The 15,241-nt window shown below is 37.4% G+C and overlaps 1 protein-coding gene across 3 annotated transcripts in view; it reads right to left on the minus strand.

Annotated features, from left to right (window-relative positions):
• Positions 1–571: 571 nt before the first annotated feature.
• RAP1GDS1 (Rap1 GTPase-GDP dissociation stimulator 1) overlaps positions 572–15,241 on the minus strand; it is a 228,224-nt gene continuing 213,554 nt past the window's right edge. For all 3 annotated transcript variants that reach the window (XM_055131099.1, XM_055131090.1, XM_055131083.1), the window contains 3 exons: positions 8,673–8,799; positions 5,713–5,841; positions 572–2,221 (listed from right to left, as the gene is read on the minus strand). In XM_055131099.1, coding sequence (XP_054987074.1) covers positions 2,094–2,221; positions 5,713–5,841; positions 8,673–8,799 — 384 coding nt within the window. In that variant the 3' untranslated portion in view covers positions 572–2,093. The remainder of the gene's footprint in view (positions 2,222–5,712; positions 5,842–8,672; positions 8,800–15,241) is intronic.

Genomic DNA, 15,241 nt, shown 5'->3' on the forward strand with positions numbered 1-15,241 from the left:
CTGTTTTCTCCTTTAGAATGCACTCAGTAGGTAGCAAGCTGATGTAAAGGTGGACTCTATAACTAAATATTAAGTAGCAGGATATAAAGGATAGAGTCCTGTCTTTACACTACCATTGCCATGGAACACAACACTTAATTTGGTGGTTCCCTGTTATCAAAGAGTACGCATTGTCGTCTTACTAGAACAAATGGTGATTCTAACTACACTTTGTTTCTGTAAGAGATGGAGTCTCTAGCATACCAGAAAATAGATGGCTGTCGGCTGGCCCAGAGATGGTTTTTCTTAAGCTTATCATTTTTGGATGCTTGTTGTTTTCTGTATAATGCTTTTCAACAGTCATGGATCCCACAACAGCAAAAATATTATCTGAAGCTTTGCAAACTAAATTTCAATTTATCAATCTACCTAAAAATAGTTCAGGCAGTCTGTAAGTTTCATGTATATTGGAGTTTATTCAAAAAATATTTACTGATACTAACAATGAGTTACCACTTTTTTGGAAGCTAGAAATAGAAAAAATATATAAACATTTATATATGTATATATAAATATAGACAAGTAAACCAAATGATGCTATAGTAGTCTACTTTATTTATTAAACCTGGACAACGTATTATCCAGATGTCCTTCAAAACCTGTAATAAAATATAATCTACTCTCCACCACAAAAAAACGAACATCACTCTTATAGTAAATAAGGTATAATAACACAATAATAGTAACTTTCTTCAACATTAAGTGAAACAGTTAAAAGGTTCCATTGTCTTACAGTTGTTACAGAATTAAAAGTCCAACTCAGATGTATGCCACTGAGATATGACATGTCATGCTGAAGCTCACCTTTTCACCCATATTAGTCAAGCATGGACACAGAAGGTGAATGAGTCAGAAGGATGTTTTGGTTAATTTTCAAAGATTGTTTATAACACCCTAGAAACCTGTTTGGTACTGGAGGTGGTAGTGAAGAATATACTGTATTTTGTGAAGGGGGTAACCTCAAGTCTTGGTGCTGTCACTTTTGTGAATGCCTTCAAGATATATTGCAGATCTCTATATAAAAGGGAAGTAAGAAACTTTTAATGGCTATTTGTAAGACCGTCTTCTGCTTGCTAAGGCTTTTATAACCTGTTTCCTTCCTTTCTTCAGATTTCTGTTATGTCCTACTAGTGCTAATATATGATTTTAAAGGACTAAGACAGATACTCTTCATTTTCAAGCTAAACAGAGAAGGGGGAAATTCCAATTTCCAATGAGCTATGCCCAATTTCTCCAGCTAAAAACACATGCTAAATGTTAACCATCTGATTAATTGATGGAAGATCTGCTAAGAGAAATTACATATAAAAACCCAAGACACAGGCAAAAAATAAGAGGAATAAGAGGAAATAAGTGTAACAGCAATTCTTCTGTGGCATGATGAAAAACTACAGCATGTTTTCAACATCAGGAAAATAGTGACAGTTAAATATGACATACAATAAACCTCAAAAGGTCTTGCCACGAGTCTACATTGTTGAGAAGAAAAAGAAACAGTATAAATTGTGAAAGCAGTGTGTTTTTATTTAACTCTAGGTACCATGAGTTTGACATTAGTAGGTAAGACTAAATGAATAAGCAGTCATACAGTTTTTGGTCAATGTGCTTCCCAAGCACCAATAAAATTAAACTATTTTTACTATTCATATCCATCTTAAAATACTAGATAGATCCTGCTGCATTCTTGCTTGCTTCTAATTTACCAGAACATTACTATGCAGTTTACCAAGTGTGAGGAGTAAGTCATTATGTAGTACCAAGTTTACATCATCATAGGACTACAACATGCACATTCTACTCAACAGAGCTCAGGCAACAGGAATACAATAGAACAGTAAGGTGTGAAAACTTGTTTCTGACAAATTCATGTTCACACTAGCTACGGGTTTATAAATCTTATTGAGCAGGTACTGATGGCAGTTTTGTAACTGTATAGGAACACTACACACATGCGCAAGTGATATGGCAGAGAATGAAGCAGAAGAGGCAGCTGGATGGAGAACAACGGGGAAATCAGAGAAGGGAGGATGCTATGTATCAGAGAATGGCAATTCTCAGCTTTCCACAGAAAGTCTCTGCTCTGTGAGAGAGGCCTGTTGGGCCACACTTTTGTTCTCATGGCTGCGAAGTTTAGAAACAACATCTAGAAAGGCCAAATCCTGTACTTCCTTGTGTAGAGATTCTGGAAGACAAAAACAAGAAATCAGGTATGTTTCCAAAAGGTTGTTTTAATTTAAATTACTATACAAATTTATAAAAACATTTACCTAAAATGTTAACTCAGATGAAACCAAATTATTAAACTAGGGAAAAATATATGGAAAAAACCCACAGTAGATACCTAAAATCAAATAAAAAGAAACACCTCAAGCTGAAGGAGGGAGTAGGAAGATCCCAGGCTCACCTGGTTCTCATGGAGATACTGACTCCAACTGTATGAAGAGAAGAACTGATGATTGACATACCAGCATCTCCATGATAAAAAGTGAAAACTACCATCTAAAAGGGTAGGAAAGGGCGAAGGCACACTCTCATCAGGAATGCCACCTGAGAATCATCCCTGGGCTGGAAGGGACTTCACAGAGAAGAGTCTCTCCTTGGGAAGCAAAGGGTTTGCTACCATATGCCCAGCCACTGGTGCCTGTACTGGAGAGGGCATTTCACAGTGACTAAAACCACTGCTTACACAAGTTGGTGAAAAGATTTACATACTGAGCATTAAAGGAGCAGCTTGATGGGTGTACAGACAATACCCAAAGAATTTATACTTGTTAATTTAAAAATATTCTACATATAATTGAACCAAAAAGATAAAATCTACAAATAAAACTAACAAAAGAACCTAAAGACCTGAGATACAAAGAAATGGGAAATCTTCTATGGTCATGAAAACTGTGAAAATAGTCCAAAGCAATTTATTGAAAGCAATGCAATTCCTATCAAAATTCTAATGACATTTAATTCACGGAAATGGAACAAATACTAAAATTTATAGAGAACCTTAAAAAACCTGAAATAGCCAAAGTAATCCTGAGGAAAAGAAGAAAATGGAATTATGCTCAGCTTCAAAAGCTATGATAATTAAAATAGTATGAAATTGTATTAATAGTATGAATAGTGTGAAATTGTAATAAAAGCAGTTACACAAATGAACAAAACAGCACTTAGCCCAGAAATAAAACCACAAATTAAATGTATTACAGAAAGAGCCTGATCAAGGTCATGGTATTTGACTCATACAGGAAAGTATTCAAGCACAAATTAGAAATAAAAAATAAAAAAAATGTTTATTAAATAGTTTACACTCAAGAACCAGTGTCACAGATTCTCAGTGAGTGAACAGTCATTTTTAAAAGAGAGTTTACTGAAAGTACTAGTACATACTCAAAGAATTAGTGTAAAGGCATAACCCAGAGAGTAAACTTTTCTACAAAAATCTCCAGTCTATACAGGTTTATGAATGGAAAAAATTTGAGGATAGGATATTCATAATTTTCCAGGGAAAGAGGACTCTGGTGTGGAGATTTCCCAGAGTCAAGGTATCACTCAGTTCTGACAGTACTTGGTTGCTTCAGGGGATTACACTCCTTATTCCTTGGTGATTACTGTGGCTCTGTGCCAGGGGTCACTTTTACAGGTGATTAGGGCTAGAAAGTGCCAGGTAATAATTGTCACCTGCACACAAGGCAAGCAACTTAACTCCTATACTATTTCTGATCCCCAATTTATTCTTACTAGAGTGTGGTAACACCCGTTAGTGTTCCAAAGAAGAAGAGGTCTCACTCAGTATGTTGTTTCAAATGGGCTGAATGTGAGACCTCACACAGAGGTTTTAAAAGTATGTACGTATATACACACAAAGGGTCCTATGTATAAGTTTTATTCTTGGAGCTCTTAGTAAGCTATGGAATGACCATGGAGAGTGTCTACATTACCTGAGAGTCTAAGGAACCTCTATTTATGTGGCAAACCTGAAGGCTTTCACCAAGGTTGCTCTTGGTTAAATGAACAGCTCTTTTTCACAGGACAACTGAGCTTGTGTCCTAGTATTTCTTGAACAATATTGTATGTTATCTATTTGCATAGTATTAACATTGATTACAGACTAAGGTTATTTAAAGATGATTTATGCGACACAGGAGGACAGATATAAATTATATAATAATATTATTTTATATAAGGGACTTAGTAACTGCATCTTTGCACCCAAGGGGTAAGATATTAGGGACTAATCTATGTTTAAAAAAAGGGAGCAGATAGAACAGTAGTATAGCATGTAGGGCTCTTGCCTTGCACTGGGCTGATCTGGGTTCAATCTCTGACACCCTATATGGTCTCCTTGTGCCACCTGGAGTTGTCCTGTGTGCAAAGCCAGGAGTAAGTCTTGAGCACTGCTGGGTGTGCTCTCCCACTCTTGCCCCAAAAGGGGAGAATATGGGACTGAAAAATTATTTCACTTATTGACAGGAGAGAAGGAAAGGGCATTTATATTTTGTGCTTTTTTCTTTATTTTGTTTTTTTTTTCTTTTATGGGTCACACCCGGCAATGCACAGGGGTTACTCCTGGCTCTGCACTCAGGAATTGTTTCTGGCAGTGCTCAGGGGACCATATGGGATGCTGGGAATCGAATCCGGGTCGGCTGCATGCAAGGCAAACACCCTACCCGTTGTGCTATTGCCCCAGCCCCAGAAAGGGCATTTATAAGTAAAACAAAAACAAATAAAAAAGTTCAGATGTAAGAACATATCAATTATTATATTAAATGTAATATTCCTAGTACACCCCAAAATGCTGTATGTACATTAAATATTACAATACAGTAATCCTCAACTAAGAGTAGATAAAGATCATGAGACTGTTATTCAAAAGAAAGCAAGAGCATTAATAATGAAGACCTCAGAGAAAAGAACATTACCAGAGACAAAGAAGTTAGAAGGTCAATATCTTAGGAAGACAGCAATTCTGAAAGTGGATGTACCTACCAGCAAAGTAGCAAGTATGTGGAACAATAATCTGCAGAACTGATATAAGAAACAGACAATCTCACAATTATAGCTGGAGGTTTTAAAATGACTCTCTTGAAGAAAAGCGCATGCCATAGAGGCAGGCAGGGTGTCCAGGGTGATGGGAGGGAACCTGGGGATACTGGTGCTGGGAAATGTACACTGGTGGAAGGATGGGTGTTAGAATACAATACGACTAAAATTCAATCATGCACAGCTTTGTGAAAAAAAAATTACAAAAAAAAAAAGCCACTCTCTTAACAAGTGTTCATGGAATATACACAAAAAAATAAGCCAGTGGTTTCTTAGATCTTTTTAAAACATAAAATGTTGTACAGGGTTAATTAAAAATCAATTTTTTTAACAGATCTTGCCTGCATTTATGCTTTTTATTATACTTTGGAAAGGGAGCCTCCCTGAGTATGGCCAGGAGTAATTCTTCAGTGCAGACCCAGGAGTAACCCCTGAGCATTGCTGGGTGTGGTCCAAAAACAAAAACCAAAACAAAACAAAGATACTTTGGGAACGTTTTCAATGTAAAGGTAGTATTATATCCTCCATAAACTAATTTCTAATACTTTTAAACTTACATCACTACTATTATTTTATATCTAGCATCCACTATTGACCACATTTTGAAGAACATCAAATGATAGTAGAAATACTTACCAGATCCCAGGAGAGCACAGATTAGGACCATGGAATTATATTTGATTTCAGGAGCACTGCCACCATCTGCTAGCAGTTTATGTAAAATATGTACAAGTTTAGTACTCTCTAGATCTTTCTCAGCAGTGCCTGAAATGTTAAATGATTAAAATAACTGTTATATTCACCATGTATAAACCTGTAGAATTTGCTTCCTCTTCTAGAAACTGATGATCTGAAACCCTCCAAAATGTTTCATAATAATGACTCAAACACATAATATTAAATTTAGAGCCTGATACAAAAAAAGATGAGCTAAATTTCAGCTGTTTAGGCTTAAAAAGACAACTTATCTTTTAATATGTGGAATTAAAGACCTTTATATAAAAACATTAAACACATGAAAGAAAAAAGATGGTATATCCTAGGTATCATAACCATCTTTAAATATTATCACGGCCAATCATGTTTCATTTTTCTCTAATCTTATCTGTCTACTCTTACCCATGAAAAATTATTTTGGAGTAAAACCCATAACTTATATAAAAATTCATATAATTTTCTTTATGTATGTACTGTAGTACTGTAGTATGCATTTTAGGAAATAATAGTACAATGAAATAATAATGAAAGTTCTCAGGAGGGTTTTATAGTAAGTTTTGGTGATAGGTTTGGTGTCATAATACTTTAACCCCCAAACATAACCATTTACACTTCTGTAAACCAATCTTATCTCAATAAATTTAAATAAATATATATATAAAAGCTAATACTAAAAATTTATAAGGAAAGTCCTGTGTCCTAGAAGAGATACACAATCTATTTTTTTTTTTTTTTTGCTTTTTAGGTCACACCTGGAAATGCACAGGAGTTACTCCTGGCTCTGCACTCAGGAATTACCCCTGGTGCTGCTCAGGGGACCATATAGGATGCTGGGAATGGAACCCGGGTCGACCGCGTGCAAGGCAAATGCCCTACCCGCTGTGCTATCGCTCCAGCCCCAGATACATAATCATGTTAAGAAAAAAGCAGAAAGGACTTCTCTAGCTGATACTATGGTATACAAAAGACCATATGATACTATGGTCTACCAATACCATATTGGGACCCCAATACCACTCAAGCAGCACATGGAGATATGTGCAACAGAATTCTTACAAGAGTACAGCATTAGTTCAATGGAGAAAGACCCAACTTTTTCTACAAATGATGCTGGAGAAATCAGACATTCTAAGCCAAGAAAGGAGCCCTGTCCTCTTAAATATTTATCCAGAGAAATGATAATTTATGTTCACATAAAAATAACATGCATAGAATCTTTATTTACAAAGGCTGCAAACAGGAACAAGCCTCTGTCAGGAGATTGGTTAATAATCTGTGTAACAAAGAATCATAAAACACTATTCAGAAACAAGGAATGAACTTGTAAGAATCATCAAGTGACTCCTGGAAATTATGCTGTGCATAAAAAAAATTAAATCCAAAAGGTCACAAAATATATGATCCTATTTAAATAACATTACTGAAATAAAACAAAAATTCTGGCTCTTTGGGAATGGGCCTCCTCCTGCCATCTCCCTAATTTACCAGTAGCTTGGCAGTCACCCCCACAAACTGCTCCTGGTGCCATATGATCTCATCAACGGCCATGATCCAGAGACTCAGAAATAAAGCTCCCGGAAGATAGCAACATATTACGCCCATACTCCATGCCAGGCTATCTTCACTGGGGCAACTTGGAGTGGAGCAGGTGAGTTTCCCTCCCTGCCCCAACAAAGCCCTGGCAGCTAAAAACCTCCAGAATTCAGTTGCTGCCATGCTTACAGCTGCTGTCCACAGGCTCGGATGAGCCTCACCCATGAGTGAATCTGCTGTATAATCATTCTAAAGTTTAGAATTCCTGGAGTGCGTGACTGCATTCATGGTTGTGGAAGCTAGCTCTCATACTCTACACCACTGATGTGCCAAGAGTAGCATATACAAAGGCTTAATGGTTCCAGGATGAAACACAACAATCCTCACACACTTTCCTCTAAGAAAACTTTACTGGACCATTTTTAGTGGATTATTTATAACAAGCAATACAAAATTAATTCTTTCAGTTTTGCTTTGGGGCACATGGTCTGGGATTTGGGGTGGAAACATTCGAAATATGGTGGTGGGAAGGTGTAGTTGGTATTCAAATATTATATGTGATGAATTACTGTGAACAACTTTATAAAAATAAAATTAAAAAAACCTGGCTCCTTATGGAGAAGGACATGTTCAGTACCTCAAGTATGACAATGAATTACACAAACTTACACAGGTGATAATACTACATAGAATTTAAAACAGACACAAATGAAGAGAAGTGAAACGGGGGAAATCTGGACTTTCTTCTATTGTTTTCCAAAGTGTTTCATTTCTCCATAAGGTCTGTTGAAACATTTTTGTATTCCCAAAGTGGCTATAATTTGAGATAGCATTTGGGTTAAGCTAAGCTCAAAGCATTTCCATAAAAATGTTACTGAAAGCACAATTAAAATGGATAGCAACGGGGGCTGGAGCAATAGTAAAGTGGGTAGGGGGCTTGCCTTGCCTCAGACTGCTGACCCATGTTCGAACCCTGACATCCATATGGTCCCCCAAGGTCTGCCAGGAGTAATTCCTGAGCGCAGAGCCAGGAGTAACCCCTAAGCATAGTCAGGTATAGCCCAAAAAACAAAACAAAAGGATAGTGATGGTGACAATCTATAGAATGTGATTTTTTTACATACTTTCAAAAGAGTATATATACATAGATATGTACTTATACATATATAGGTATGTATATCTTATAAATTATACATTTATGAGTATACATGTATTTTTTCACATGTAGACACATGCTGGAAAATGCTTCCAATCAAGGTTCTATCTGACTCCTTTTCTACTTGTGCTGCTTGCTTTCATCCAGATAAAAAAATAGAAGAAAATAATCTTGTCACTGGGGTACTTACCCAATTCTAAAGCTGCTATTAGTGCCAAAGCAACAAGGGCTTCATTCTGCATTATTACATGTTCACTAGTTGCCATGGTAACCAGATGCTTAATACCACCACTTTGTACAATGGTTTTAATTACATCCTAAAATAAATATTGCACAATTATAAACTTTAATTTTAAACACAAAAGAAATGCATTATAAAGTCCAAGTCATTGCTAAATTGAGTGATTTTCTGAGTGTCCAGTATGAATCATTACATTTAATCATAATTCTTTTTTTCAGAGGAGTAAATAAAATAGTTTTCAGCTTTAAATATGTTCATAAAAAAAACTCATTTAAATCGAGGAAAAGAGACCTAGAAATTATTAAAGTGAAAGAAACGTAAAATAACATTGCTCCAAATGTTAAGTGATCACAGTAGTAACAAAAGAGAAAAACAGTAATTTCATTACAGCACTCTATAAATTGTTCTCTAAACTCCTTCTTGCATTAAGTTCTTTTTTTTTTTTTGAGGGTGAAGCCTTTAACCTCTTGGCTGGATCGGACAAATATGAGAACTATGAGAACCGTATCACCAAGAATTCTGCACAGAATTTAAGCTAATATACTCTGTAACACTCTTCTGTGATGGTTCCTACAGCTTGCTCCTCACTAAAAGCCAAAGGGACAGTCAGTGGTTTGAGACATGATAAATCCCAGCACCAACCCTAACTTTCAGTAAATTAAACCTGTTTCTGAGTGACTTCATCTATACTGCTGGGATGATGTACATGTGATTAATATCATACAGAAACACATGTAAGGCTATCTAGCAAAAGATAAAAAAAAAGGCTACATTTCCATTTTTATTTTCTGAAGGTTTTGTAGGCTTAGAACTGTTCATGATTAAATGATGGGTTAAATATTGGGGAGGCAGCCATCTGAGTCACCTTCCTAGCTACTGTTTTAGGAGTTTACAATTTCTGAAACCATTTCATTTCTAGTAAGTGAACTGTAAGATATACACAGAGATATTTATCTGAGTAATCCTACAACCAAAATATCTCTGCAAAGTCTAAAATTCTGGGAAATATTTTATATTAAACAAAATTCAAATTACTTTAATTTCATCATTATATTTCTCACCTTTTATTATGAAAAGGTAACATTCATACATATATAACCAAGGTAAAATATGCTAAATATGATATTTATTACTTTTGATCAATTTGATATCAATTTTTGAAATCTATCTAAAGAGTTATAAACAAATAATTTTAATAGAATGCTTCAATTTGGTGTTGGGTTTTAGATAACTCATTACTAAAACTGCAAGTTGCAATTATAAATTTGTTTTCAGCACTGCACATTCAAAGAGTTCTTCTTAGTAGAGTATATTTACATATATGGGTTTTTTTGATGAATCAGTGACTAAATACATTAATTTGAACATGTTTCTAGCTTGACAACCAATAAAAATCTTTTAAAGAGTAGAGAAAAGTGGCCACATTGATAGCAGGAAACTTATATTCTGGGGCAAAAAAAAAAAAGGTTGCTTTTCTCTGTTATCAAGTTAGAAGATTTATCTAGAATTCTAGAGTAAGGCAATATGTCAATGGGAGATATGAGTCTACTTATTGGCATAAACAAAATAATACACAATATAGACAATATGATTGCATCATGTAGCCCTGAACGTCAGCACAAAATTCTGGATGACTGGATTCTAACAATAACTCAGAAAATCTAAAAGGAATAAGATTTTTAACACTAAGAAGAAACACAAGGAGAGAGCTGCAATTTATAACAGAACTACAGGAGTGTAAAATGTTTGCACCCCATATTTCAAGAACATCCTTTAGAAAGTATATCCATTAAAAATAGATTAGTTATAATAAAGAACTATTGAGAACCAGTGTATGAAATAAAGTTAGGAAGATTTCTTCAGAATAGTACATTAAAGTATGCTAAAGAATGCTAAAGAAGTAGCACATTCAGTACTTCATTTAGTACTACATTTAGTATTTCAGGAGTACTAAACTGTGCTAAAGGAAAGGGAAAGTACTAAATCAAACCTTACCACCCATTTGTTTTACATAATATTGCATGAAGTTATATTTATTAGAACATATTTTGAGAACTGTCCAAAAGGAGCACTTTTTTTTAACCTTAATGTTTTTTTTTTTTGATCTAAAGGTAATTTATGTTGATACTTCTTATCTGGAGTTCATATAAAAAACATGCAGTTATACCTTGATCATTAAAGTTCCTGAATTAAGGTCCCTATTTTTGCTATAGAAAAGACATGCAAAGGGAAAAAAGAGCCCATATGGAAATAAACTACAAACCTAAAGTAAAAATATCATCACAAACTTGCAACTGTAGGTCATTAAAATTACTTTTTCTTTAGAAAGAAGTGCATGTGTATGTCTGTAAAAGTACATGCCATAGTTCTCTGGGATTTTCAAAGAATCAGCATGTTGACAGATGCTAAATAGATAGTCACAAACTTTATGTTTGGGGGAGGGAAGGGTGGGTAATAAGGAATTAGATCAGGGGAGGGAAATCTATATAAATAAAATTCATAAAAAATTCTTAAAAGAGGGGCTGAAGGGGCTGGAGCAATACACAGCAGGTAGGATGTTTGCTTTGCACGCAGCAGACCTGGTTCGATTCCCAGCATCCCATATGGTTCCCTGAGCACGGACAGGAGTAATTGCTGAGTGCAGTGTCAGGAGTAACTCCTGTGCATCGCTGCATGTGACCCAAAAAGGAAAAAAAAAGTGGGGCTGAAGAGATAGTACAGTGGGTAAGGAGCTTGCCTTACATTCAGCTGACCTGGGTTTGATCCCAGCACACCTGATAGGAGTGATTCCTAAACACAGAGTCAGGAGTAAGCTGCATGTAGCACCTCTCCCCCAGAAAAATCAAAGAAACAAAACAATGAATATAAAAATCCTTAAATCTCAATATTACAGCATTTTAATAATTGTGGTTCCAAGATCTTGTTGTTGAAGAAGTTTAGATGCATCTTCCTGTGGACATATAATTCTGTTACTTGAAACTAAATCAAATAATGTAATCAAGGCTTCACTGGCCTAACCACTGCCTGTAACAGGAATTTATGACAATTCCAAAATCAGATGCCAAAAATCACATCCTGTTATAATTCAGTTAATAGAATTATGGTCTGCCTAAACTCTAAAAAAAATGGGTAAGAATTCTTCCATTTTCAAGGACCCATTCGGGTTGAAAGATGCCAGCTGAAAGTAGACTATAGACCGAACATGAAGGCCACTCAATACCTCTATTGCAAACTACAACACCCAAAAAGATCGAGAACAAAAGGGAATGCCCTGCCGCAGAGGCAGGGTGGGGTGGTGGGGGATGGGGTGGGGGTGGTGAGAGGGATACTGGGATCATTGGTGGAGGTGAATGGGCACTAGTGGAGGGATGGGTAAACGATCACTGTATGAGTGAAATGCAAACACAAAAGTTCATAAGTTTGTAACTGTACATCACAGTGATTCTCTAATAAAAAATTAAAAAAAATTCTCCTATTTTTTGTTTTGTTTCTAATAATGGAACAAAGGACCAAGGATTAATGTGCCAGAAAGTGTGAGAGGGTAACTGGGAAAAAGAAAGTTAGGAAAAATTAGCATAGTTATAGTTCACCTTACAATCTTTTATTTTGATAACTGATATGACTACCCCACTTGATGCCACATCTCAATTGTGGGAATATTTCTAAAACTTTCTTGGGGAGCTAGAGAGATATTACAGTGGGTAGGACACTAGCCTTGCATGCAGCTGGCCAAGGTTTGATCCCCTGGATCTCATATGTCCCCTAATCAGGAGTAATTCCTGAGTGCAGAGCTAGGAGTAACCCCTGAGCATTGCTGGGTGTGGCCCCTAAACAACAAACAAAACAAAAACAAAAAAACTCTTGGACACTACTCTCCATTCTACCACCTATATATTTCTTAAATCCTTCTCTTCTGTTCTATCCTCATTATTACTCTCCTGTCCCTTCCCTATGTTGTCATCCCAGGGGTCACATACTTAGCTGGAGTGTGGTGGCTGCTAGGAATTGAATATTTGGGTGTGGGGAATTGCACACTTTGGTTGTGGTGACTGTATACTTGGTTGCTATTCTAGTACCACATTTGGTTGTGGTGAGCTAGAAACTACACACTTTTATTTGTGATGGGGGGGGGCTCATATGTGGGTCCAGGGATTTTTTGGGATGCTTTTTGGCCAATCAGACAATAGTTCAATGTAGAGGCCTGAGGGTGAGTGCTTCTTGGTCCCTGTGGTGCCAGAAATTTTCTGGGCTGCCCTGGCAGGGCTTGGGGTCATCCAGGACCACACCCGGCAGTGCCAAGGTTTCTGGGGCCAGCTGTGTGCATAGTACAGTGCCATCTCTCCAGTCATACACTTTTGGAGGGCACCGGGATCCCAATGGTGCTGTCCTCAGGACACCATCCAGCCATGTGTGGCCGTGGTGGTGGGTATTAACCCCTGCAAGGCAGATGCTTTACCACAAAATCACATTAAAGGGCCCTCTCTTTACACTACTATTTCTTACTTGAAACATGAAATTTTCTTTGACAAAAATATAAAAAAATTCTAAAAAGAAATTCCAAAAATTCTAAAAATTGAATGCTGAATATAAGCAATTTCAAATTACTCAACCTAACACCTTAATTCGGTCTTTAGCATCTCCTATGTCACTGTCACTGTCATCCCGTCGCTCATCGATTTGTTCGAGTGGGCACCAGTAACGTCTCTCATTGAGAGACTTATTGTTACTGTTTTTGGCATATCCAACAAACACGGGTAGCTTGCCAGGCTCTGCCGTGCGGGCTCGATACTCTCGGTAGCTTGCTGGGCTCTCTGAGAGGGGCGGAGGAATCGAACATGGGTTGGCCGTGTAAAAGGCAAACGCCCAACCGCTGTGCTATCGCTCCAGCCCATCTCCTATGTATTTTCAAAATAAACTTTTGCTCTCATTAAACAAACAGTAGAGTCAGCTTTCTAAGTGAAAATCAATTATTGTTACTCTGCCGCTTAAAATTCTTTTGAGTGCTTCATAACTCTGTACAGAAGCAAATCTAACTTGGCAAATAATTGTTATGAACTCTAATGATCTTCTCTTCCATCCACTGTCTTCCCATACTCTGTGCTCCAGCAATATTGATACTTTTCTTCTAGCCAACACACTTGGTTCCTGATTTGTGAAAACAATAAAGTCCTAGTTAATGGTGATTTTGCTCCAGAAGAAATATTAAGAGATACTACCTGATGGAGAATATTTTTTTTGGCCAGTTGGCTGGGAAAGCGATCACATGAACTCAACATTTAGATGAAAGATACAACGTAAAGAAAATCTTTACTTGTGTGCTTTACTGCAGCTTTTATGTTTTGTCCAGAGAGCACTCCTGAGTCACAAGGGCATAGTCTGTAACACTGCTTGATGTCTCTGGTGCTGGGAGCCACCAGAGCCACCCTAGCAGTGCTCACAGGCCATGCTGGTCACACCTGGTAGTTCTGATTGCCATCTTCCTTTAGTTCATCTTTACTACTGTGTCCACCTCCCTCCAACCCAGCACATACCATTTTTTTTTTTTTTTGCTTTTTGGGTCACACCCAGCGATGCTCAGGGGTTACTCCTGGCTTTGCACTCAGGAATTACTCCTGGCGTGCTTGGGGGACCATATGGGATGCCGGGGATCGAACCCAGGTTGGCCGCGTGCAAGGCGAACGCCCTACCCGCTGCAGCACATACCATTTTTACTGAGGTCCTGTGACTTGCAATGCTACAAGAACTTTTAAGCACATGTCTTTCCAACACCACACCCATCACCAGAGAGCTGGCTTCCTTTCACCGATGTCCCAAGGACCTCTCCCATGTGCCCTCTCACCTCAGGTACACTCAGTTCTGAAGGTTCACTTTCCTGCTCTGCTGCCTTTGACCATTTGTTGCTGCTGTAGTACTCAAGAAACCATATGGGGGTCTGGAGCAATAGCACAGCGGGTAGGCGTTTGCCTTGCACGCGGCCAACCCGGGTTTGATTCCCAGCATCCCATATGGTCCCCTGAGCACCGCCAGGAGTAATTCCTGAGTTCAGAGCCAGGAGTAACCCCTGTGCATCGCCAGGTGTGACCCAAAAAGCCAAAAAAATAAAAAAGAAACCATATGGGATGCAGGGAATCAAACTAGGGCTGGCTGCACAGAAGGCACGCGCCCTGCCCATTTTGCTATTTCTCTAGTCCTGTTATCTTCTTTTAACTTTTTAAAAAATAAATGAAAATAGCTAATAGGCATTTAAAACTGTCTTTCCTCTTGCATATAACCACCACTGTGGTCAGAGGCAAGTAAAATGGCCAACAGCCCCAACTTGCAAAAGAGATAATAAAAAAAATCAGGCAAGAAGATGAGGATAGTGACAGAGGAAGTTCTTTCTCCACTGCTAAGAACAACAACTAATTTATGAGACCAGAATTGCTGCTCTTGCTGAGGCTGACATACCTGCTGAACCTCAGAGACCAACACAAAGAGCAGGAAAGCAGTCATAGAGGAATAAAGTAGCATGAAGAGAA

The sequence above is a fragment of the Sorex araneus genome, chromosome 1, assembly GCF_027595985.1.
Source record: "Sorex araneus isolate mSorAra2 chromosome 1, mSorAra2.pri, whole genome shotgun sequence".
Lineage (NCBI taxonomy): Eukaryota > Metazoa > Chordata > Mammalia > Eulipotyphla > Soricidae > Sorex > Sorex araneus.